The sequence below is a fragment of the Lupinus angustifolius genome, chromosome LG06 (genome assembly GCF_001865875.1).
Source record: "Lupinus angustifolius cultivar Tanjil chromosome LG06, LupAngTanjil_v1.0, whole genome shotgun sequence".
In the NCBI taxonomy this organism is placed as follows: Eukaryota; Viridiplantae; Streptophyta; class Magnoliopsida; order Fabales; family Fabaceae; genus Lupinus; species Lupinus angustifolius.
In genome coordinates, this window is record NC_032014.1 from 22,626,529 (window position 1) to 22,653,682 (window position 27,154).

The following is a 27,154-nucleotide window of genomic DNA, read 5'->3' on the forward strand; positions in this document are numbered from 1 at the left end:
GCTCAAATACTTCTTTTAACTTATTTAAATTTTTTTGATAACTTTTGGTTAATATGTTGAGAACTTATTTAAATACTTTTGAGATGAATCTTAAGATAATATTATGGCTCAAAAAGTCGAGAGACAAAAGTTGGAGGACTTAGATATTGTTGCCCCTCGACTTTTTGTTCAGGCTAGACAATTTAAGTCCTTTAACTTTTTGATAAACAAGATCTTATTGGTCTCAACTTGTTCTTATTGCTTCATTCTTACATCCAATTTGTTTTTCCATAAATATTTTTAAGAATAAATACTCATTTTCGTCCCTTGTGTTTTTTAGCCTTACCAATTTAGTCCCTCAAATTTTGAATAGTCAAAATGGTCCCAATAAATTTTCAACCTTGCATTAGTGCAAGTGGGGTTGACAATGAAGGCATTTATGTACTTATGTTTTTCAACCTTCCATCTTCAAATGCATTTATGTGCTTATTTTCCACTTGCACTAATGTAGGTGAAGGATTGACATATTATAACTTTGAAATAAAAACTCGAGTGATTTGAGTCAATGTTACCCTAAATTTGAAAACAACAAATTAAATTATTTCATAAAAAAATTGTTTGTGTTAAAATATACTAAAATAATTTTAACTCTTCTTTTGTGTTAAAGAAGAATATTTCTCATCATATTAATAAAAAACTAATATATTTCATGACAACCTCTCTAGAAAGTAGATAATATAATATCTTGATTTCACTTTTTAAATGTGCCTTAAGGTATATTTTAATTATATAGAATGCTCAACTAACATTTGAACACATATTTAATCATATACATGAATTTTATAAAATAATAATTACAATGTCAATTTATATTTGAGTAAAATATAATTACACTTAATGAGATTAAGTCAAAGTATACAAATTACCATTATTCCTTACCCTTACAAAAAAATCATCCTTAATTTATATAAAATACAATATTTTAAATAAATGATAAGTATAATTAAGATGAAATTGTTGGGTGAACTAAAAACTTAAAATGAAAATCTAATAGTATAGTAGGGGTAGATATCTACTGTCTACAAACAATGTATCACTCCATGTGCCGCTGCTTATCATTAGTCAAAAATAATAATTAATTATTAAAATTCTAATTTAAACACATTTTTTCAACCGATCATAGTCATTGACACATATTGAGTGACACATTGTGAGACAACAGATGTACTCCAGTATAGTAGTGCCTATTAAAAGCATCCACAATGGTGCAACCCTTTTTTGTTCTTAAATGATTCTCACTGATTATTTTATATTTGTTTACATTTTCCAACAACTTAAGCAACTCAAATCAAAATCACTTCAAACGATGCAACTCTGTTTTGTTTTTATCTGTACCCCATAATCATACTTACATTTACATTTCTATCTCATAATAATTTATTTTTTTCATTCACTCGTAACTTTAACAACTTTTGCTTACTTAATTTACCGAACAAGAATGACTCACTTCCAGTGGTGAGTGATTATTTCGTTCGCTAAAAACAGTTTTTTTATTACAATTGTGTTGTTGGTGCTCTAATAAACATATTTAAATATTGTTTCAATTCCTGTAATCGACATTTGTTGGATCAGTTACGAAAGATACATTGTTTATAAAAACAGTGAGTAGTGACTGGGGTGTGTTAGATGAAAAAGTTGTTGATAGGTGAAACATAGCAGAGAGATGAATAGAGACGAAAATTGAAACACAACTCCGAATTTTGGTGAAGATCCTTTGCTTAATTTCGTTTTCGATTTTCTCTTATGGACGATCAAAACGTTGATGATTTAGAAGGTTTTAGGAATTCTCTTCATCAAGTTCTCTCCACCGTTGATAAGGTCACTTTTTTCATTTTTTTATGGAATTTTCTCTTGTTTCTTTCATGCTTCATGATTAATTTCACTTTTCATTCATTACAATGTTCATCAGGTTTATTTTAGGGTTAAAAAACCTTCATTAATTAGAAATAATTACTCTGATTATTCCATCATTATGAGGGAAAAGTGCAGAAATTAATTAGGTTTGGAGCTAGTTGAAAGCTTATAAGCTACAAGCTGAAAATTGAGTGCTTATAAGCTAGAAAATTGAGTGCTTATAAGCTAGCTGATTGAATCACAACTATGTGGTAAGATGAACCGATAAGTTAGTTGATTGAATCACAACTACATGGTAAGATTAGTCGATAAGTTAGTTGATTGAATGACAACTATGTGGTAAGATGAACCGATAAGTTAGTTGATTGAATCGAAACTATGTGGTAAGATTAGTGGATAAGCTAGTTGACAGGTGTTAAATGAAATAAGCTGATAGCTTATAAGTTGTTTGAAATAGATTATCAAATATAGGCTTATAAGCTAGTAACTTATTAAATAAGCTCCCTTGCCAAACACAACCAAATAGATTATTTTTTGTCAAATAAGCTATTTGACTAGCTTATAAGCTACCTCATGACCGTTACAATTTTTATTTTATTTTTAAAAAGTAACATTTTTAGGAAATCGACTAACTTTGTCTGGTATGCATGATTACATAGTTAAATGGTACATGGTACCTGGTTCTATGCGATTCGTTAGTTCTTATATTATTATTAAAAGACTCTCTTTATGACGAATCTGATACTTTTTTACGCGGTATGTGAAATTTAGGGTAAACAAGGGAACCACGTGACTATGTAGGATTATCTAGTACAATATTCTGTGATCGAGTATCTAACTTTGAGGAAAAGTGGTTCATCATACAGCAGTTTCTTTATCTGTTTTCATAGCCTCTATGTGAACCCTTTTCTTTTCTGTGTTAATCTTCTAAATATACAACTTGTCCAAAAAAGAAACGAGATCACTGTTGTTTTCCGTTTAGTAATTTGGTAATTGACATCAATGTCTTTCACTGTCTTTTTTGGTAATAACAGTCTTTCTTCTTTCTTTAGTCATGCATGTTAGACTTTTGGTATTGGTAAGTTTAAGTTTTTTTCTTATAACACACTGAGTTTAACAAATATAATTGATTTATCAATATATGTCATAAATGTTGAGTATTGAAATTTTCCTTGTTTATCTGATAATGACATGAAGTACTTAAACTCGTATGACTATTAATTATGTTTGAAATTTATGGATTGTGGTTGCTATCTTTTCTGTAGTAACTGCGTTGTGATCCATAATGCTGCTAGTGTTTTTTAGGGTTGCCTTTTTGTGCAATGTTCCACAATTAACTACATTGGAATGCAGTCTAGATTTGTCCAGAAATGGAGGTGTTACCGTATCTGTGGTGTTTTCCAGAAAAATGGCCATTTCGAGTTGGGTTTTGGAGGGGGAGGAAGGGAAAGGGAAGGCTTTAGAGCCATGAAATACACTTGTGAGATGACTGTGAAGCCTTCCCTTGTCCCCCAAAAGTCAACTCCCAAGCGGACCCTTAGTTGCTGACTTGCTGTAGATTTTGCTCTATTTTAGATTAATAGTTATTATGCTAGGTCTATATTATAATGAAACCTTGTACACTATTTTGTTCAAGCTGGTATAAGAACTCTAGACCTCGGAGACTAAGCTACTGTAATCAACCCTAGGTGTTTTCACAGAAGCAGCCCACGTTCATTGTGGCTGTTCTTTCCTCTGCCATCCAGCCTGCCTTCATGAAGCTGCCTCTTTATCCTGCGCCATCGTCACTGTTGTTCCATCCTATTCCAGCCATCGTGCTGCTCCTCCATTCCATTCCAGTGCTCCTCACCCTGCTCTAACCTCTTGCCGATACTAGAACATTCCAAACAGCACCTTCAACCACACTTCAGTCACAATGTTTGACACCAAAATTATCTATACCTCAACCTCTACACATTCCTCTGATTACTGAATTACCACACCTCTGAATCCCAATAACCTACCTGTTGTACACCCAACCTTTGAGGCAGGAGCACTGTTCATGTTGGAATGTGTTAATTAAAATTTTAATATCATGTAATTATTGCAGATTGTACCGTTAGCCAACACCACCTATTGGGGCTAAGGCTTGACTGTTGTTATTATTTTAGATTGTACTTTTATTAGGATTGACTATTTCTTACCTTATTTTTAAGTTAACAATTGTTTTTCATTAGGATGTATGATATTAATCCTTGTAAAGGGATAATTGTTTGGAAACAATATTATCCATTCCTTTTCATTCAAGTTGATATCAGAGTCTGCCAAATTGTGGGGGCACCTAAAGATGTCTTGTCCTACAAACTTCACACTAATGTCCAGTCTTGGCTGTAATGATGTGTGTTAAGTATTGAAGTCCCTACCATTGATTACATACATGAGGGATGAGCCATTTATAATAAACTTGAACAGCCCTCCCTTAGGAACTACCTTATGGGATGGGGCTAGGCATAATTATTCTAATAGTTGTTTTCTTTTTATGAGTTTTTTCTTGTTTCCCTTTCTGTTATATGTTAATGTGGTTACTGTTTTTATCAAATTTAGTATCCAATGACTAGTATAGTAGTATGTGACCTTCTATAGTGGGTTAGTAGATGGGGTTTGTATTATTTTAACTTGGCTTAGTAACAATCAGTCAGCCTTGTATTAATAACCCGCAAGACTTTGCATTCATCTGTCATAATATATTTTTCACATCTGAAGTGCTTTCTAGCCCTAGAACCCTAATTCCCTCGTTCCTACTGTAGTTTGTGAAGAAGTTGGTGCCATTGTACTTTTTATGTTACTAATTAGCTGGTGAGCGACAACGAGCATGTTACGTTTTTAAATATTTGGTGTGAAGTGCAAATTTGCTGCCATTCCTTATTTGTGTGGGCTTGTTGGTGTTTATATGTTTTGAACTGTGAACTTCTGAGTTGAAAAATAATCTACTAGTGCCATATTGCCATGTGCAGCTTGAGAAGCAAGTGATTGAAGTTGAACAGTTCTACCGATCCACCGGTAATGTTCAAGTTAATAATTCCAAAGGTGGCTCAGCTGTAAAAGAGAAGGGTCGGGAGAAGAATCTTATTGGCACTAAGAAGCCCCTGCAAGATGCATCATGTACAGAAACTGCTGCTGCAAAGAGAATGCAAGAGCTCATACGCCAGTTTTCCACAATATTACGTCAGGCAAGTGCAAATACTTAGTAAATGTTTTTTATGACATAATATGATTTGTCTGTTGTCGGATTAAGATGGAATTACATGACCATGCACCTTCTTTACAAATTTGCCTTTTTCCCGGGTCTTAATATTTTTGGATTTCATTTTAGCTAAACTTCTGAATTGAACTGAGCATTCGATAGTAGTCTCTTAGAAAATGTTTCTTCATTCATGTTCATTAACTGCCAAACAGTAATTTGATAGTGTTTTATTCTCTAGGGTTTATGTAGTTATTTTTACAGATATGAGATAACAAAGTTATTTTTGGTTATTAATACTACCTTTACTTGTCATTTGGTGGTTTCTTCTTCTTTCCTTCCAGTTTAAGGTCACTTGCTTTCTCTTATAAAAACTATGACTGCTTCATTTTTTATGCTAGAGTATCAGAAAGTTATATTATAATATCTTTTATGAGAATAAAGTATCTCCTCATAAGAGGAGATAAGTTATCTCCTCCAACCACTACAATCATGACATGTGTTCTATTTAACCATTTTTTACCAAAAAATATTTCAAAACACTAAAAAAATAGGACACATGTCATGATTGTAGTAGTTGTAAGAGATAACTTATTTTCTGTTATGAGGAGATACTTTATTCTCATCTTTTATTGCATCTTATAATAGAGAATCATACTACCGTAGACAATCTGTTGGGATTTGTGTCCTATTTACATTTCATAATTTGTTTCCTTATTTAATTATGACTAGGGGTTTACCGTTAGTGTAAATAGGGCCAGTGGATTTGTCTGTTGTATCACTTTTTCATCATATTAGTAATATCGCTATCACATTACTCTGAGTATCTATTGTCTCTTTTCTTTCTAATTTACCTAAAACCCTCTAAGTCAACTATTTAAAAAAACTTCAATTCTCAGATTGTAGTGGCCAAATGCAAAAACTCGTTGTGCTTCCTCTCTCTTCTTCAATATTGTTTCCTGTTCTTCCATCAATCATTCAAGTCCCCGTTCAATCATCTCAGTCTGTGCTTCCATCCTCATATGCATTGATGGCTCCTATCCCATGATTGGGAGCTTGATACCGGTTTGACAGAAACTGAATCTATATACTTAGTTTGGGTAAATCTACTGTATTATTCCTCTTATAGCACTAATACCAGCAAGCTACAAGTATCAATGTAGTAGATTTACAATGAACAAGATGAAAATTAAAAATAAATAACAATGGGTGTCCAAGAGACCCTGAAGGGGCTGCACTCCCCCTTAACCGTTCTCTACTTATTCCCCCCTCTGTTTTTACTCCTCCTCCTTTTAACATCCATACAGGTCAACTCCTCCTCCTGATTTCCCTCTATTGGCTCCTGCCAATCTGTTACTAATATTTCAGTTCCCTTGATTGTCTTACTACCAATCTGTTACTAATATTTCAGTTCCCTTGATTGTCTTACTACCAATCTGTTACTAATATTTCAGTTCCCTTGATTGTCTTACTACCAATCTGTTACTAATATTTCAGTTCCCTTGATTGTCTTACTACCAATCTGTTACTAATATTTCAGTTCCCTTGATTGTCTTACTACCAATCTGTTACTAATATTTCAGTTCCCTTGATTGTCTTACTACCAATCTGTTACTAATATTTCAGTTCCCTTGATTGTCTTACTACCAATCTGTTACTAATATTTCAGTTCCCTTGATTGTCTTACTACCAATCTGTTTCATTAAAAGGCCCAGATTCTCTGTGCCCTTTCCTTATATAGACCTTAGTAATAGGTAGTTTCCTTGCATGGACTCCCTTGATTTTCTCAATATTACTTTTGGCACTTGTTCTCCGGCTGTTACGAACTGAAGAACAGATCTGAGAGATTGAGAAAGAGAAGAACAAACTTTATTGAATAGAAGCTTAACAGAACAAGGAAAACTCCCTCCCCTCCAAGGGTTTCACCTTCTAAAAGGGTTCCCTTTCAGACAAACCATAATCTTCTTAATTGTCTCAACTGTATTAAACTTTAAAACTCTTTTCCCCTTTCCCCACGGTATTCTAACAATACCACCCCCTGAAATTCAACTCTGTCCTCAATGTTAGAATATGAAACAGCCTCCAAAGCCCAACTTTAAAACTCGTCTTGGAAATATTTCAGAAGAGTTGCCAGAGGTTCAGGTTCCTTACCTTCCACAGCCAGCTGCATGGCTAAATTGTTGAAATCACCCCATGATTCCTTGTAGACTTCAACTTGGCCCATTAAGTAAAAAAAGAGTAAATTGAAAACATTTTATTTCATTTTGGAAACAGTTCAGAAGAGTTTCCAGAGGTTCCTTAGCTTCCACTGCCAGCTGCATGGCTAAATTCTAGAATTCAACCCAGGATTCCCAGTAGACTTCGGCTTGGCCCATTAAGTAAAAAAAGAGAGTAAATTGACAACATTTTATTTCGACCCCTTTTTGAAAAAAAAATTACTAGTAGAAAATGGGGGAGTGGCCCAGTTTGGTGAAGAGCACCATCAGAAGCCGTAAAATTTTAAAGGCTGAGACAAGTATTCAGGGGCATTGTCACTATGGAAAATTCGAATTTGGGACAGCGTATTGGATTTTAATTTTGATTATATAATTTTTGAAAACAACTCAGATAGGTTCTGCATTAAAACTAACCAACTACAGTATGGATAGTCATCAATAAAGGTAAACGATATTTAGATCCTAAAGCTGGCATAGTATGACTCGGACCCCAAACATCAAAATGAACTAGAGCAAAAGAGATGTAGCTCAACAACACACTATCAGGAAATGAACTACGACTCAGTCTTCCAAGTTGACACATCTTACAAGGTAAGCTATATAAGTAAGAGGCTTGGTACTTCTGCAACTTGGCATGACTGATGACCCTATTGAGCATTGATGGTGAGATGAGAATCAAGGACTGAACAAATATGAGAAGATGCATAAAGTTGATAGAGGCGAATGGACCCATCCAACACCAGTCATCCATCCTAAGCTCTTGTCCTGAAAGAAGACGGAATCTTTAATGAATTAGATGATTCAACTCTTAAATGCTTTCAGTATTGTTTCTGATGATTCATGGGTTACTGACTCTGGTGCAACTCCCAACCAAATTGAGCTAGAGATTAACACCCTCACAATGCTCATCTTCGATGGTTAATACCACAAGTCTGAGTGGGTACTAGCATCTTGTGTGGTAGTTATTTTTAATTACTTATCTTTATAATTTGCTTTTCATTTTATTTTTATTTGTATAAATAAGTTATTCAACGTTTTGGTGTATTGTAGTTTTTTTTTTAAGTTACTTTCCATGTGTCTACAGTGTCTAATTTTTCATTTCGTGATCCATGTAGCTAACCTCATTTGGTGGGATGAGGCTTGGTTGTTGTTGTTTTTAGCTGTCAACCATAAATTGTTGAGAGCTAGTTTTCTCTTATGTTGTTTAAATAAAAGACATTTTCCCCATATTCTGTTGAACATTTTGAATTGACTATACCAAGTTTCTTGTGAAAAATCAATAGTCCCATGTTTGTTGCTTCTCAGATTACTCGGCACAAATGGGCTTGCCCCTTTATGGACCCTGTAGATGTAAAAGGTCTTGGGCTTCATGACTATTATGAGGTAATGCCATTTTTCATTTTAAAGTGTTTCTCATGGTTTTGATCACAGTTATCTGTTATGTGTAATTGACATTCTAAATCTTTTGTTTTATGTAAAACCATTTATGAAATAAACAGGTGAAACTCAAGAAGGGGGTTAAATTGTGTTTGTTAAGACTTTTTTGGCAGGTTATAAAAAATCAATTAAAGCTTTAATTGTTAGAAAGTTTTAGGCACAATATCAAAGGAAAAACTCATTTAAGATTCAGTTTTTAACCCGATTAGACTGAACAGGATAAAAAAGGGTGTCCCAGCACACAAGGCTCTCACCTAGTGGGGTATGGAGAGGGCAGATATACGCAGCCTTTCCCTCGTAAGTGGAGAGGCTGTTTCCAGAATTTGAACCTATGACCTCTAGGTCACAAGGCAAACAACATTACCATTGTGTCGAGGCTCACCTACCTTAGACTGAATAGGATACTATAATAAAATCGAATGTAAAAAACCAAGTGAAGAGAAATTGCACAAGGAGTTTATCCTTGTTCTCTCGCAGCGACGGTGAGTTACTTCCAATCCTTGACAAACACCACCAGGATTTATTCATTCTTCAGAACAAGTTACAAAACCAACACTGTCACTACTATTCTTTTCACACCTAACCGTATATGCTTGAACCCGCTCTGTCACGGAGAGGTTTATATATTGGTTGTTTAGTCTGCAACTGGTGTCACTTGTTCCTTTTTACTTGAGCTATTGTTTTACTGTTTTGTTGTTGATTCTATTGAGCTTTTGGTTTCTGCCACTAGGTTATTGATAAGCCCATGGATTTCAATACGATAAAAAGTAAAATGGATGCTAAGGATGGCACTGGATATAAGAATGTCCGAGAGATATATGCTGATGTAAGGTTGATATTTAAGAATGCAATGAAATACAATGATGATGAAAAACATGATGTTCATGTTATGGCAAAGACCTTGCTGGAAAAATTTGAGGAGAAATGGTTGCAACTTTTACCTAAAGTTGTTGATGAGGTAAATTGCTCTTAAAAATAGTTTCCTTTATTTTGGAATATGAAACTTTATGTTATTTCTGAGGTTGTACTTTTAGTGGTAGCTGTGAGTTTGGTCACCCTATGTGATATATTATTTATATATTTGATTATGTTAGGAAAAGAGACAACTAGAGGAAGAGTCACAGGCACAACTAGACACACTGCTTGCTCAGGCAACCACTTATGAGAATATGGCTAGAGATTTAAGCTCCGAGGTTGGTTATTGTTTGCTAGATTGTGCTTTTCAATGCAATTAAAATTATTTATTTGGTGTGTGACATAGAACTTATGAGTATATCAGATTGTTCATGCTGTCAACTACCTGTCATTTCAGCTTTCTGAGGTTGATATACATTTAAAGAATCTCAAAGAAACGGTCATTCAGAAATTCAGGTTCGTGAAAAAATCATTCATCTCTTGGTCCTTGTCACTGAGGTCAAATTACAGTGGAAAATTTTCATTATACCTGTCCATGTCTTTCATTTCTTATCCCCATGGCTATGAGGTTTAAGTTCATTGTATTCTTGACACTTGTCATGTTAGGATTGATATTAAATTCTGAAGGTGCTTAATTTTGTGATAATTCACTAGCCCCCCATGTAAGATTTGATGAAAAGGTCCCCCTTTCTCAGCATTAACTTACTTTTCCGCTAGTTGGCTGTATTTATTTATATGATATATATTTAACATCTGTTGGAAGTTTATTCAATTAGAAATATAGGGAATGAAAACCCCTGTCATGTCGCCCATTATAGCATTTTATGGTCTTGCTGCCGAACGTGCTTGGTTTATTAGTAGTAAGATTGAATGTGCCCAAGTTATCACTGGGAAAAGTGAACGGTTTATATTTATAGGAAAGAAGAGAAACCAATGTTTTGATAAAGAATCCATTGCTGAATTGGAAGTCCAATTTTTTGCAAGATGAGAATCAAGGTGAGAGCTAGAGCATTTGATGGGTTATACCAATGCCAATCCTTAGGCTCCAAAATGGAGAAAGAAGTACTTACAGGCTTGCTTGCTAAAAGTAGGGAGGGAAAAAACTTGAAAGACTAGAGAGAATTAGGAAAAGTTTTATTTGAATATAAAATTCAGAATTATCAAGAAAAGTTCTATTTGTGCCTGGTTTGTTAAGTCTGAAGAACCAGCCATTGGCTGTGGTTAACTCTTTCTTCTCTCAAACCTCTATTTCTGGGTTGAAACCCATCTAGACTCCTCCCCAATCACCAACGGTTCTCTTACAAAAAACAATTTAGAAACTGACAAACAGAACAAAGAAGGAAACTATTTAGGTTTGATTAGTTATCATTTCTAATCAAACTTAAAACAAAGATGCATATTAAAACACATGCAAAATTGGAACATGTTAATCAAATGGAGATTCCCACGTGACTAACAGCACCCCCTCAAGTGGGGGAGCATATGTCGATCGTTTCGAAATTGTTGTTCAATTCTTCAAAATTAATTCTGGATAAGGCCGTGGTTAACAAAATAGCAACTTTGCAACCATGATGAATGGGATTCTTTACTATCCCTATGATTGCCATATTGTCATAGAACACTTTCTTTGGTAAATCAATACTAAAGTTCAATTATTTGTGGACCTCAAATCCATATTCCTTAACATGATCAAAGGGCCAGAGCATAAAATTCTGCCTCAACTACTCCTAGCAGTCATTGGTTGTTTTGAACAGAAATTGAGTACTGTACTATGAATAGTAACAGATATAGCCCAAACAGCAATCTAATATTTCATTATAATTGACTCGAGCCCTGTATTTGTTGGTTGGAGTGTTATATCCCCCCGACCCAGTGATCTCTTTTCTTGGGTGGGGATTTGAAATTGGTGGAATGCTACTGTTTAGAACCTAGAAGCACAAGGAAATGTACAGATTGCATTATTTGATCTGAAAATTATCTGCTTCGTACTTCAACAGTCGGCTGCCTCCATATGCATGACTTGTTTTACGCTGATTCTGTTATTTATTTGGTCATGCTGATATTTTTGTTCATTATTCATATTTTGCATTGGCTAAGCTGACAAGTATTTATACCGTAGGAAAATGTCTACTCTAGATAAGAAAATACTTGGGGCAGCTCTCACCAAATTGTCTCCTGAAAACCTCACCAAGGCATTGGAGATAGTAGCCGAAAATAACCCAAGTTTCAAATTTGCTTCGGAAGAAGTGGACCTGGATATTGATGCTCAGGTCTGTTATGTTTTTGATATATTGCTAACTAATTATCACTATCATCTATTATTGTCAGTGTTTCTCAATCCTATTCTATTTAAGCAGTTTATTCGTTTTAACATGTTTGTCGCCACACACACCGTTTTCATCTAATATATACAGAGCGACTATACACTATGGAAGTTAAGGGTCTTTGTAAAAGATGCTCTCGAAGTTCAAGGAACTAGTGCTGGGGACCGTAACGATAACACCGATGACAAGACAAATAATTCCAAACGGAGGAGACAAATTTGTGATTCTATTGCCAAGACAAATGCAAAACGGACTCGGAAACTGTCTACTCTGTGAGACACCAGTACAGCATATAAGGCACTAATTTAGTCTGAATGAGCCAAAGTTGCTCAAGACATTCAGAGTTGGACAAAGCAGTAGTAATATTCTGTACCTTCTTAAGTTGCTATATATTGTTAATATGAAGCCAAACAAGTCCTTAGGGTCCATAAATTAGGCTTTGGTGCCTTAAACTTTCTGTGTAGGAAGTCAGCTTTTGGAAGCATGAAAAGCAACTTCTGTTATTGCTAAGTAATGCTTTTAAACAGCCTCAACTTCTGTTTTGTCTTGCAATTCTCTGAATTCTCAGAAGAATTGAGGCATCTATAGCTGTAAATAAGAAAATTCTGGTAAAGAAAATGCACATCTTGAGAAACCCATTGCTTAAATGTGCAAAAACATAGGAAAAGAACATATCATACATTACCAACTGGAGGATGATTTCTATATTTGTCTCTATGAGAGTTGAAATGGAATATGAACTTATCTTGTATGCTTGATTGTTCATTTGTGTGTGTCTTGTGGAATTGTCATTTTTTTCTTCTTTATTTAAAGATTGCCATTTGGATAGTGATAATGAACATAAGCTTAAGAAATTACCATTTTTCATGATGAGTCATATAATTGACACAACATTATGATGATAACATTGCCATCATTTTTCATCCATGGAAATAGGGCTCTGCTAAAATTATATGTTTATCATGTTGGATATGATTATGAAAGCATGCTTTTTATATGATTATATGTTTTTTTTGTTTTAAGATTTTGCCAACTTTTATAATATAATGTAGAATAGAGTCAGGAATTTCTTGGGAGCACTTCTACACTACACTTAACACTTCAGAAGGTATGCACTTTTAGACTATACTTGTGAAATTGAGTTTTTTCCCAACTTTTATAGTATAATGTAGAAATGAATCAAGAATCTCCTTGGAACATTTCTACACTTTTACACCTTTGTGAGTATAGTGTAGAAGTTGAGTTTTTGTTCTTAAGAAACAAGTAATAGTTGTATAAATGGTGATACTTATCTTAAAGATTGGGTAATAGTGTGGGATAATGGAGATTGGGGATGAATTAACAAAAGATAGGTAAGACTTTGTATGTGAGTATGATCAAAACTTTTTGATTGATCAAAGGAAAATAAAATAATTTTTTGATGAAAAAAATAATATTTTGGTAAGACTTTGTAATTTTTATGTATGATCAAAATAAACATATAAATTATATGTTTGAAAATTTAAATAAGTAAGAAGGATAAATATATGAAAAGTGGTCTAATTGATAGGAAATTGGGTCATAGTATGTAAGGTTGTGAAATCATATCAACAAAAAGACATCATTACCGAGTAATTTGCAAGTATCTCATGGGAGCATATCTGCTGTCACATAAAGTGTGTCAATCTATATATCACTATATGTAATTGGTTAAAAAAAATATTTAAATTAAAATTTTAACAATGCCATATTGAGTAATACAATTTTATCGGACAGCAAATGTGACCTATCTTAAACCTAGTAAGTCATTGGACCCAACTCACCTAAATTACTCATCCTTAAAAAAAGATAAACATATTATTGAATTAGATTATATTTGCTTCTTGAATTTTTAAAATTTTAAATGAAAACGTGTAAAAGATAAACCAATTAATCAATTTTAATACGAAAAAGCTTAATTAGAAAGTTCAAATTTACTGAATTCAATTTTTTTACAATCAATTCATTATTTTTTTATTTTATTCAATTAAAAATAAAACACATCTAAAACAACATATTTAATCATTGAAAATTCTTATTTCTTAAGACTGAAAACAAAACAATCCTGCAATACATTAACTAGGATTTTGGAGGATCCCTCTAGCTGGAAGTGATCTTCAAAAAATACCCAGGGCAGCAGCAACCTAGTTGTTGCTAAATCTGCAGCACCAAATTCATATAATTCTCTCATTTACCCTACGCATCGCATACCGAGTTCACCGTATCGCATACCGAATTCACTGTATCGCATACCACACTCCACGTACTCAAGTGAATCACTATATGTACTAGTATCGTGTACCATGTAACTATCGAAAAAGTAACAGAAGGATGCCTTCTTCAACAACACAAGCCTGTGAAAAAGTGAATAACAGTCATAGGAATTCTGCCTCAGTGCAATCTGAACATAAGGTGGCTGGACTGCACCTCCTAATGGAATCATGTGGCCCAAGGATATACAATGTTTACACTATGGAGCTATGTTTATCTTGGAGCTACAACCAACCCTACCTAACATCATTTCTACTTCACACATGAAGAGGCAAGGCAGTGATTTAAATGGTAGCCACAACCGCATCATACCACAATTGCAGTGTGACTCCGAATCACAATGATGTAGCCGCATAGGGCCGCATAGCAACCACATCAAATTCAAAAATATTGTTTTGATCATAAAATAATTCACACCGCAACGGCCGCATTAACCGCAATCGCAATAACCACAATCGTTACCGCAATCACGACCACAATTTAAAACACTGGGCAAGGGTATAATCATTTCATTGAATTCTAGGAGCACAAGCTAGTTTTCAGTTGGACTATTAATACAGATATATATGGTGTAAGTTCCTCAATTTTTGAGATCTTGTAGCTCCAACCAAGTAATTGTTAGCATTCAAAAATATTCTAGTTTTACCAAGGCAATACAAGTATTGCATATCTTTTCAGATCTAGTCAAAACTAAGTTTAGTTCTGAAAACAGAATCAACTAGAGCAAGAATTATGTCATTAAAAGACTCGTCCGTGGGAGTCATAAGGTAGTTTGGTGGTTAGGATAAAAGAGGTTGAAGATGGACCCACAATATAATACTAACATATTAACAATTGCCGATAAAAAAAAAAGACTCATCCGTGTCTACGAGTAAACACAATGAATTTGAACTGCAACCCACAAAAGCATGCTACATGATCTTGCTGGTTTAAAACCCTTAAAGTCAAAGGCTAAACCATGTCAACTCATTAGTAAGTTTAAGCTTGCATAAATGTACTACACAATAAAAGGAAAACTACTTATTGTATCCAGAAAAAGGAAAGAAAGAGAGAATGAAGGCGAAGTACCCTAATAAATAGTCGCTTATCTTGTATCCTAGTTTCCATGAATAAATTACAGAACTTGGAGCGGTGTGCGAAAATAGGCCAACGGTTTCTTCAATACTCAGTCAGTAGAGTTCAAAAGAGAATCATATCTTCAAGTTACAAGCAACTGGAACAATCTGCACCAGCAATTCCTTGGTTGGCTATTGTATTGTCCAAAAGAAGCAGAAAAACTTTACTTCCTCACCAAGCTTCCTTTTAAGAAAATGAATCCACTCTTGAATCCTTGAGGCTCTATAATCCAGTACAAACATTTCAGAAGTATTTTTATAAAACAGCAATAAAAACAATACTTGTTAAAATACCTCACAACACTCATTAAGCATGCACATAACATACCAGTCGTTTGAAGGATCTGTTCTGTGATGTTGTTTTCTTTGCATTCTCAACATCTGGTTTGGCACGATCCAGCGCCTACAAAATGTATGGATTTCTCTTACAAAATTAAACTTTGCAAGTAAAAAAATGGAAAGGGAAAATGGCCACTCATGCACTTGAGTCAGACAAATAAAAGCAACTGATAAAAAATGAGCACTTCATTCATCATAAGCCAATGCCCAAAACATGTTCACATCTACAATACAAATTCTTCAATGGGTTATGTTTATTGTTTAACTTGTTTGGGATTTAGGTGGGGTCTAGGCAACCAATTCAGTCTTCCTAAGCATGTGCATTATTTTGCTACAACAAAAAACCAATAGAGTAAATACGCATTTCAATCCCTCGTGTTTTTCGATCTTACCAGTTTGGTCCCTCAAAAATTGAAATACCCAAAATGGTCTCCAAAAATTCTAAATGTGGGTCAAATTAGTCATTACCGGGTATTGTAAAATATGCTAAAAATAAATAATTTGACCCACATTTGAAATTTTTGGGGACCATTTTGGGTTTTTCAATTTTTGAGAGACCAAACTGGTAAGGTCGAAAAACATGAGGAGCTGATATGGGTATTTACTCAAACCAGTATTAGGACAGCATATAAAAGGAAGAAAGTGAACATCTACTGATAAAATATTTTCAATACAGCATACCCAAGTAACCATATCATTAGCATATCTGCTATTTTACATTTTATAATCAAGCATATTGAACTGAAAAGTCAAAAGAAGGTAAAGTACCCAAAAAATTCATCAGCATGAGCTACCATGAAGATTTATTTGAACAAGCAAGCAAAAATTGTTCATTACCTGAATCAATGACTCCACTCGACGCCGCATTCGTGTATGCATAAATCCTTCTGAGCACTGTTACAAATATGCATAATCTAAATTGGGTTAAACATTACTCCTCCTTCCATCTGTTCTAACACAACATTTTTTTGAAAGTGCTCTAACACAACTTCATTATAAATTATTACAATATATATTAATTAACTCCACTCACCTAACTCAACCCCAAATATGTACTCAAATTCAAAATTCCCAAAGCAGGCAACAACAGTTTGGTCCATGGCTAGCATCTATAGATTTATTTGTACAAAGATATTTAAAACTGGCTATACATACCTACAAATTTATGCGCATTTGACACAGACCATAAAATAAAAAAGTTCTAAACTTGTCTGGAGATTTAATTCTTTACACTTTTAGGTGGTTTGACCATGTGTAGAGAAGATCATTATAAGCTTCGGATAAAAGATTAGATTAAATGGACTATAATCGTTAAGTTAGAGGAAGACTAAGAAAATTTTGGGGCACTACGGCTCCTACCTGGTGGAATCTGGAAAAGGTAGATGTATGCCCACAAGTGACTACGTCAAAAGAAAGCAACCTTACTGAAGTGTCAAGGCTCACCAAGAAAAATTGTAGGGAAAGCCATCAATGCTATGTTTGGATAGAGGGGATAAAGTGAAATGGAGTAAGATTTCACTGTTTGGAAGTTACCGTTATATAGGAGAGATTGAGTAATATTTCATTTTTTGGAAGTTATCGTTATATACAAGAGAATCTGATCTAAAACTAGACAAAGCATGGTGTTATAGCAAATATAAATAAATAAATGTAAGAACCCCTATCATAGTTTATGGCTAAAGCTACTTTTAACTTAATATGCTATCCATATTTTCCTATAATTTGATTTAGAAAATAATGACCTCAAAAGTCACTTCAATTTCCAAATTCATGCCAAACCCTACCGCATTTCAAGCATTTACCAGTTTGGTCCCTAAAAAATTGAAATACCCAAAATGGTCTCCAAAAATTTTAAACGTGGGTCATATTAGTCATTACCAGGTTTGTAAAACACGCTAAAAATGAATAATTTGATCCACATTTGAAATTTTTGGGGACCATTTTGGGTTTTTCAATTTTTAAGAAACCAAACTGGTAAGGTCGAAAAACATTAATCAAGTCCTTCTTGGATAGCCATTAAAAGTCTAGACATATTCTTTGTTAAGAAATCATAAAATAAACTTAGTAGAGCTACAAATTTTGAAACATATTAAGAACTTCTAGAGCAAAGATATATAAAATTACACTAACTAAAGGAATTAAGCTCATAAGCTACACAATGAAATTAATCATATGGAGATTAAGACGAAACCCAAAATTCAGAGATAGATTTAGTTTTATCATGCCATTGAGCTCTGCATATGCATGTGTCATCAATAATACCAAACACGTGAAAGTAATGTCATGTTATGCAACTAAAAAGAATATGGTTCAAAGACCCCCACCTTAACATGATAGCTAACATATGCATGAAAAGTTGATAGATTCCACACCGTTCGGTCCAGTTTCTGTCCTTCGACATGACGAGGGAAGATAACTGCAGAGTTGAACATATTACATTGAAGTAATACTAGCAAAAGGAAATGACAAAAATTTTGAGACACTTCTCCAGACACTAACCAAATGTTACAAATCCTGCATTTGCGGATAATGCATCAGCAGAAACTCCTTTGAGTTCCGGTGGAGGAGTATAAGACCATGAACAAGGAGGGCTATTATTAAGTCCAGTTGTACGTCTGGCTTCGACAAATTCCTAAATCATAATAAACCTTGAAAATTGAAACCATCAAACCACCCAATAAAGGTGCAAAACACCACATAAGAATGGTTCTCAAGATGAAAAGTAAATGTTCCTCTATCTCTCTCTCCCTAATCTCTTACATCCCAGTGACCCTTATGAGATAAGCATTACCTAAGAAACTATACCTGCAAGAATGAAGTTGCAAGGACAATGTCTATTGAGTCGTTGAATCTCATAGGATACACCACAGTGACTTTATTAGCCTGTCACAAGAAACTGTTTAACATCAAATCCGAAGAGATGCTTCCCAATTAAATAACTAATATGGACCAATTTAAACAATGCAAACATCATATGAGTTGAGTGATGCAGACTAGTATTAAACAGTCCAGATTATAGCAATTAGATAAAGAAAAAAGAACACTGCATTTATATGAGTTAACAAGCAAAACAAACAACAAGGTACAATGAGATTCTACTGTCCACAGAATTGAACTCCTTCTAGAAAGCTATTACTTCCAAGCCATCATACAAAACGACCCTATTCCAAAAGATGCCCCTCACGCACACACTCATTGCCTATATAACAAAATTCACCCTCCACCTCATCGCTTAGGCCCATGACTCAGCTGGTATATGAGTTGAAACGAGTACTTCGTCAATGGATTCACCTAATTGGCATCATCAGCAGTTTGTCCCTTCCACTGAATGAGTACTTCGTCAATGGATTCACCATTTTTGGTAATTTGTCTGGCAACCAACAATGTGTCAGGTTCAAACGCTTCACCTTGATCTAGTTCCAGCCCTTCAGGTAGCATCTCATCCACCTCATACTCTCCTACAGCCTTTTTAAGGAGTGACACATGAAATAACTGATGAATCCTGGATGATTCAGGCAATTTGAGTTTGTAAGCTAGTGCTCCAACTCGAGCAATCACCTAGAAAAGTCCACAGAACCTTGCTGACAGCTTGGGATTTATCCTATTAACCACAGAACTCTGCCGAGGGGGTTTGCTCTTTAGAAAAACCCACTCATATTTCAGAACTCTTCTCTTGTCTCTTTAAACCCAACTGAAGTTTCATTCTTCCTTGGGCTCTAATGTTGGGAAGTAAGTCTCATATCGCTTATCTCATTCTTCTAGGTATGGTTTAAATACTCATTGGGCTACTCCTCTTATTGCCAATTGGTTTTGAGATGGAAATGTAACATAGTATCAGAGACAAAGCCCAACTTCTCTCCTTTTGTCATGGGTCAAAGATAATACATTGCCTAGTCCAAGTGTTCAACAAGCTTTTGTGGAGGGGGTGTTGGAAGTAAGTCTCACATCACCTACCTCATTCTTCTAGGCAGGTTTAAGTATTTGTTAGACTACTCCTCCTATTGCCAATTGTTTTGAAATGGACCCTTAACACTAAGCAACTTTTATTTCAACTGTCGAACGGCTTCATCTTTGTCAAGTAATTCTCTCTCCAATGCCTCTACTTGGGTGTCCCCTTTTAAAAACCTTAACAAAAGAGGGGGCTTCCTTCCATAAACCACTTCAAAAGGGGCGGTACTAGTGGATTGGTGGAAATTGGTATTATAACAATACTCTGCCCAATACAACCATGGTAACCAAGTTTGCGGTTGATTCACAATGAAGCATTTCAGACACCGTCTCCAAACAACTATTTACCACTTTTGTTTGACCATCAGTTTGTGGATGATAGGTTGTGTGCTCATTTGCGTCATTTTAAACTGAGTACCTCGAAGCTTGAAGAGCTTCTTCCAAAAATTGCTAACAAATACCAGATCCCTTACACTTACAACTGTTTTGGGAAATCCATGTAGCCTGACTATCTCCCTTGCAAAGGTCTCCACAGATATCCTCCATAAAACATAGATATATGCAACACAAAAAACAAAAACAAAAACAAAATCCAAGAAAAAAAGCTGCATGGAACCCATTCTCTGTATAACCTCCTATGAAAACAAAGAAATGCTTATGAGCTCAGACATTTTATCATGCAACACGGAAGACCAATGTTTATGCATGATATCTTCTCATTTCTACAAAACTCCATTATATTGTATTCGAAAAAACTGACAGGGAATAAAATTTAAGCTAAAACTTAATTCTGCATATAGTATTATATTGTTCTCAAAACTTCTGCTTAATGTAGGAAAAAAAGTAAATGAAATAATCTAAGCAACGATAAAAGGCTCAAGTAACAGTTCCATCTACTATCACACCTGAGGAACAAGAAAGAAAGACTCCTTCGGCCGATGAACAAGGGCAACAAGTGGATCCATGTCCCTAGCTACAGTTCTTGAAGCAAGATTCTTTAAAACTACTCTTAATGGTGCACCAAGGACAACCTCTCTTACAGATGCAACTTTAACCAAAAAAGCATGTTTTTGCTCTGCACAAGATGAATGTCACCAACTGTTAAAGAACAACATCAACAGCCAAATAATTGAATCTACAAATTCCTAATATTTTTTCATACAACAATAATTTCAAGGTGGACTAGAAATAAGCATAGTGATTAAAAGTTATTTTGACTGACATTGGGAAAAGAAATTACATTTAGAAAGATTATTATAAAAACTAAAGCAAAAGGATTAAAAATATGCATTACTCTTTTACTCAGCCACACTAAAATATAACAAAATATATCTACGCAATTTATTTAAGCATGAGGTACATGACAAACTTAAAACTAAACTGCATCTGTATGCTGTATAAAAGGAAACTTTGGGAGCTTGTGGAAGAATTAATCCCTTATAACACTGACCTAGTTTGGGCTTAAGGGTTGAAAATGCAAAAAACCACCCAACCTTGTGCTGAAATTCAACTTTTATTTAGATGAATGAACCCAACAACGAACAAACTCCCAACCAATTGTTCATGGAGACTCTGAAACCATGTCAATGACCACCTTTCCCAAAAGGTTAATGATGGGAACTAAAAAGATGGGATACTGTGGAACTTGAAAATTGGAGATCAACTCCTTACAACAAAGGAAATTCTTCTTTAAACCAGAAAAGAATGACATAACTACCACCCAGAAAATGTGCAGGAACCAATCACAGAGAAAAGATAACAGAGAAAATGAGAAAAATAGGAACAGCTGCTAGAGTTAGTGAACCAACCTCCACATGACAAAGGCCACCCTAAACTATAAGCAATCCAATATATTGACTAATATTTTTGAAAATTCATTATTTGTACAAGATATACCCGTATCAATGCAAGAGATTCAATTACTTTTTTATACAGGGTATTTGTGTATTTGGATTATCTTTTGTATTCACAAAAGGTTATAATAAAAAAGGTTCAGAGTTTTTAGCTGAAAATCTAGAGTAAAAATTAATCAAACCCAAACCCACTTAACATATCATTATAATTATCAGCCAAAGCAGGTATAATCTGGGGTAGGTGGGTAATACTCCTCCAAACCAAAAAATGTTTTGCCAACAAGGAAGATACCATTGTTATAATGTAATTACATTTTTATGGATCATTAGATCAAGGTACAAAGAAATGAGGCACTGCAGAACTTTCAGGATTATCAATTATAAATTTATAATAACTTATTAGAAATCAAAACTACTTCTCTTGGAAAGCTATACGGTAAGTATAGGATTGAAAGGGGGAGTTGATAAAGGAATAAACTCATTAAAATGAAGAAAAGTAGAAGGGATAAGGAAGGATAAGGTATCTTCCATAGGGGAATGTGGGTAATAAAAAAACAGACAAATCAGAAATGGAGCAAAGCTAACATATTGTTGTGAGGATTGAGCTAAGATAGCTTTGGCATTGATCAAAAAGACAATTTTATAGAGTTTATAACCATTGTCTTCCTTTGAAACACAAACTTGCATCAATAACATTAAGATGAAATGAAACAGCACATTAAAGACTCAGATAATAGAGGGCGAGCCAGAACGCAAGGGTTAGATTGGTGCTTAGTGACCAAGGGGTTCAAATCCTAGAAATAACAACTCTGCTTGTTGGGGTAAGGCTGTGTACGTCTACCCTCCCCAGACCCCCCACTAAGTGAGAGTCTCGTGTACTGAACCACCCTTTTATATAACATAATATCAATAATAAATCCGAGTTCCTCAAAACCTAAAAAAATGAAAGAGTTTACTGTACTAATGAAAATTTATTTCTTTTAATGCATAGAAAACACAGCAACTAACAAAAATCTGCTTAAGAGGAAAGAATTAAACAGATAAGGGAATAGCAATTAAAATTTTGAAACAATGTTAACTATAATAAAATCCTAAAAGTATCAATCATCATATGAAAAGTTTATGATGAAAACCTATGCATAACCTCACCCTACCTTGATTTGCAGGAAGCTTTGCCAGATTAATTTTCAATGTAAGGTTAAAGCCATCCCTAGGAGGATCAAGAATTTGTACAAGAACACCATACGCCGCTTTTATTGCTTCTATAGCTCCAAAGGGAAGTCCTCGGACGAAAATAGTTTCTGAAGAGGGTGTAGGCAATGAGACTGATAGCAACAAAATATGAGGATTCTTCATTGAAACCTACAATTATTTTTGCTTGGTCAAAAATCAGGAACGGGAAATTGTTAAAATCCGACTTATAATATCTAGCAAAAACTATACAACAATAATAACTAAACCTTAATCTCACTAGGTGGGGTCGGCTACATGGATAGAACGACGTCACAATACTCTATGGTTTTATCGAGTATGTCCACTCATCTAACATAACATTCTCATCTCTGCTACATAAAGTTTATTCTTTTATTAAGATTTTATCGTCCAACATTTAGTCTCATATATCAGGTGCTAAATTTAACGAGTAACAACAATAACAACCAAGCCTTAACAAGTGAGACACCAAAGAAATTGAAAAATAGTTGAAGAATTAATGTGTTTATGTAGTTACCTGAAGATGATATCGAACATCATCAAACTCAACCCAGTTATGATCCAATTCAACACATTTTTGAAGACTGAAATAGAAAATATTTATAGTTAAAATAATCAAAGTAATTAAGAGAGTGAGAGAGTAGAAAGTGCGTACTTTTGAAGGCGATTGAACAAGGTCTGAAGGAGAAACCTTGAATGAGACTCCAACAGTATCATAGATCCAAATTGATCAATTTGAATCAAATCGAATCCAATAACATTGGATCAACTCTAATATTACTTTATTCTCTCTTATTTTCTGATTATTTGGATTACTACTTCAAGCAGTATTATTATTAAGACAATTCAACGGTAAACCGGTGAATCGATCCTAATACCAATATGGTACAATTATTATACTGCTCATGTAATCATATCGGTCAAAATGAGTCAATTAGTTGGTTTTCAATTGAACCGTACCAATCGACCGGTTTTTATTTAAAATTAATTTTTTAATACAAATAAAAAATATTGGTTTTTTATTAATTTTTCAACATTAATGTTAATATATATATATATATATTATATATATGTATATCTAATTTCGCCAGTATGTGGTTTAATTAGTCAACCACCGGTAGAACCACTATATGATTATATAAATACTCTAACCAAATTGATGACCAGTACGGTATTAATAATATTATTGACTTTAAGAGACAATGGTGATTGAAAACAAATGATGGAGGATAGTAAAAAAGTCTTCCACCTTATGGTATATATCTTTTTCTTATAATTATTTGAAATTTTGAATGATTCATCATTTTCCATATAAAAAAGAAAAAAATATCTAAGAGTTCTTTACATCAATATTATCATTATATCACATAGTAAATGAATGATGAATAATACATTAATTGTATATAAATATTTATATTTTCGATCCATGGATATTACATTTATACAAAATAGAGGGAAAAATGTAAGCATACAATTTAAGTACATCTTCTACCACTATGTTTAATAATTATCGATTCTCATCGAAAAAACAACACAAATCAATGGAGGATGATACAATGACTATGTATAAATTTTTACACTAACCATATTGCACTCTTAAAAAATCTAAATTGTTAATTGCAAATTTGAGTTAAAATATTCTCCATTAGGGAGAATAAAAAATGCTAAAATAACTATTTCGATTCACATTTGATATTGTTTATATCATTTTGAGTTTTTCAAATTTGTATGAAACAATTTGGTACTCGCAAAAATTTGAGAGATTATTCTAAATATTGTTGTAGGTTAAATATAAGAGAGAAAAATGTACACACTAACAATATAAGATTTTTATATATACTGCATCATCTCTAGCCTATTTTCAAAAAATTAATATAAATAAATTGTATATGGTAAAATAATTACATATAATTTTTTACACGTAGATATATATTCCACTCTAAATATAATAAGAATATAACTCCTTAGTCATGTTAAATTTCAGGCTTAAAAAGAGATGTTTGTGGCAATAATAGAAGGATATGGTTATCTATAAGAGTTTGATATATGTACATTCCATATAAAGATTTTTACGAATACATTATCTATCATTAATTTATATTATTTTTGTGTGAGAGTCAATAATACTTAACATATAAAGATGATGAGTAACAGTATAAAAACAGTTACATTCTCGATGTATACTATTAAATCCTGACTATAAAGTATTTGTTATCTTGATGGTTGAAAGATTTATCTCTACACTTTAGATATTGAAGAGAGGGACTTTGAGGTTAACAAATTTTGATTAATAAGTAAACTAAGACAGCTTATGATTGTGATATTCATGTATTATTAATATAAAGATTTATATACAGTTATTACATTATTCATCATTCATTTGTGATACTTATATGTAAAATTTAATAATAAATAATACAATGATAGTATAAAAATCTCCTGCATTATCGGTAGATCCACATTTTTCTTCACCTTTATTTGTTTTGAAATGGTTAGTTTTAAACCATAGCTTTGTTTATTTTGTAGTGGTATTGGGCTTTGACTTGTCAATTTACAAAACCATTGTGGAATTTGTGTCATCTACTATTCTCTCCAAATGAAGAATATAGAGGACTTCTAAAGTGGGTGTTTCTAAAATAAGAGAAGTGTTATTAATACCGTATTGATCATCATACTGGATTTGATATTGGAATAGCGGTTGAATCAATGGTCCGTTAATTAAATCGCATATTGGCGAAGTTAGATATATATAATATATCAGTGTTGAAAATCAATAAAAAATTATTTTCATTAAAAAAATTATTTTAAATAAAAATTGGTTGGTCGGTTCAATTGAAAACTAGTCGATATGATCAGTTTTAACCGATATGATTACACAACTGATATAATTATTATATCGTACTAGTGTTTGACAAGTTCAACGATTAAACCAGCTAGCATGAACTGGTTTTTACAAAACTGATTATGAAAGAATGTGGATATATTCATTATCATTGATTTGGTAAAGTACATAGACATATCCTAATTCACTATATGATTTAAAAACTAAATCATTTATGATAGTTAATATATTTATTAATCATAATAGTAACTATTATATTCATTCCTTTGAAATTTGCTTACGAGTTAGTTTTAAGATGAGATAAAATGTAAAGAAAAACTTAAGAGTTATCTCACAAATATATTTTATAACTTCGAAACATTTTCTTTCCTTTTACTGTTCTTCAATAATCAACTCATAAATAGACTCTTAGAGTAGTTCAAGATCTTTGAATATATCTCTCTAATACTCATTTTTAGTGGGCTTAACATTTGTTAAACAGAAGGAATTTAGATATAAACTATAAAATAATAGTTTTAAATCCCAAATTTTTTGGACGACGTGAGTAACATTCTCTACATGTTAATAATCAAGGTTCCAAGTGTGGCTTACAAATATTTTTCGGGGTTTGTGATTATCTCTTCCAACAAATATCGCTCATAGGAATTGAATCATCGACCTTGAGGATCTAATAAGACCTTACACCACTAGATCAACAACTTACAAGTTGATTTGAACTAAGTAAATGGGCTTCTTCTATCTTGAACATTTAGTTTAAGAGTGGAGATAAATATAAGAGTTGTTATTTTTGTTTTACAAGGATACAAAACAAACATTGTTTGTTTAAAAAAAAATACAATCTTCATTATAATCATCTCAAAAAAATGTTATTTATTTTTATGGTGTAATTGTATATCTTTATTCTAAGTATAAAGAAATAATTTTTTTTTCGAAGTGTGTGGTTACCCCTCCCAATAAGTGTCATTATCAGGAATTGAGTTTTTAACTTTTTTATCTATCTGTGAATCCAGTAGGACTTTACATCACTATACCAATGTTTTATTAGTTAAAAAATATTATTTAGTTGTTAAACAATGAAGTGACATTAAGTTGGTCCTTCTTTGTGATTTATAGAGATGAGGGCATAAGAGTCCTAATTTGAGATTAACTTAATGACTTTTTAGATTATTGAAGATTTCTTTTTTTTTGTTTCCCAAAATGTATCATCGCATTAGAGGTAATCATGTCCGAGCTGGAAACATTCACATGTATGTAGGGCTAACTCTCCCAGCGAATATTTTTTCCATCCACAAGACTCGAACTTGAGATCTTATTTAAGGGGAATTAAACCTGTACCACTTGAACCAACATCCATTGGTAGATTATTGATGATTAGAGTGATGAGATTGACAACATTGTTTTTTACTTCTTTTTTTAAGGAAGTAATGAGGCTTGTATGTGAGTTATTCAATAATTAAATAAATCAACAATCAGAATAGAAGGACATAAAAATATAAGAAAAGAATCTACCTTGGGATTACGATAATATATATATATATATATATATATATA

General features: G+C 33.3%; 2 protein-coding genes across 5 annotated transcripts; one reads left to right on the forward strand and one right to left on the reverse strand.

Moving 5' to 3' along the window:
• On the forward strand, window positions 1,652-12,773 carry LOC109350236 (transcription factor GTE1-like). 2 transcript variants are annotated; one of them, XR_002108092.1, is made up of 9 exons: window positions 1,652-1,857; window positions 4,887-5,102; window positions 8,635-8,712; window positions 9,497-9,724; window positions 9,861-9,959; window positions 10,079-10,137; window positions 11,801-11,951; window positions 12,096-12,463; window positions 12,533-12,773. XR_002108092.1 is itself a non-coding variant. In XM_019591416.1 (8 exons), the coding sequence occupies exons 1-8, from the start codon at window positions 1,783-1,785 to the stop codon at window positions 12,279-12,281; spliced, it is 1,092 nt and encodes a 363-aa protein (XP_019446961.1). In that variant the 5' UTR covers window positions 1,652-1,782; the 3' UTR covers window positions 12,282-12,773. The 2 variants fall into 2 exon arrangements, 1 of the variants encoding a protein (XP_019446961.1); XM_019591416.1 differs by having other exon boundaries at window positions 12,096-12,773.
• Window positions 15,161-23,536, reverse strand: LOC109350237 (actin-related protein 2/3 complex subunit 2A-like). 3 transcript variants are annotated; one of them, XR_002108093.1, is made up of 11 exons: window positions 23,417-23,536; window positions 23,279-23,345; window positions 22,704-22,911; window positions 20,602-20,771; window positions 18,554-18,631; window positions 18,248-18,380; window positions 18,073-18,164; window positions 16,586-16,645; window positions 15,738-15,812; window positions 15,363-15,632; window positions 15,161-15,245 (listed from the first exon to the last, which is right to left on the reverse strand). XR_002108093.1 is itself a non-coding variant. In XM_019591419.1 (10 exons), exons 1-10 carry the CDS (start codon window positions 23,476-23,478, stop codon window positions 15,597-15,599), a joined length of 978 nt encoding a protein of 325 aa, XP_019446964.1. In that variant the 5' UTR covers window positions 23,479-23,536; the 3' UTR covers window positions 15,161-15,596. The 3 variants fall into 3 exon arrangements, 2 of the variants coding, with proteins under 2 accessions (XP_019446964.1, XP_019446962.1); XM_019591419.1 differs by having other exon boundaries at window positions 15,161-15,632; window positions 16,586-16,642; XM_019591417.1 differs by having other exon boundaries at window positions 15,161-15,632.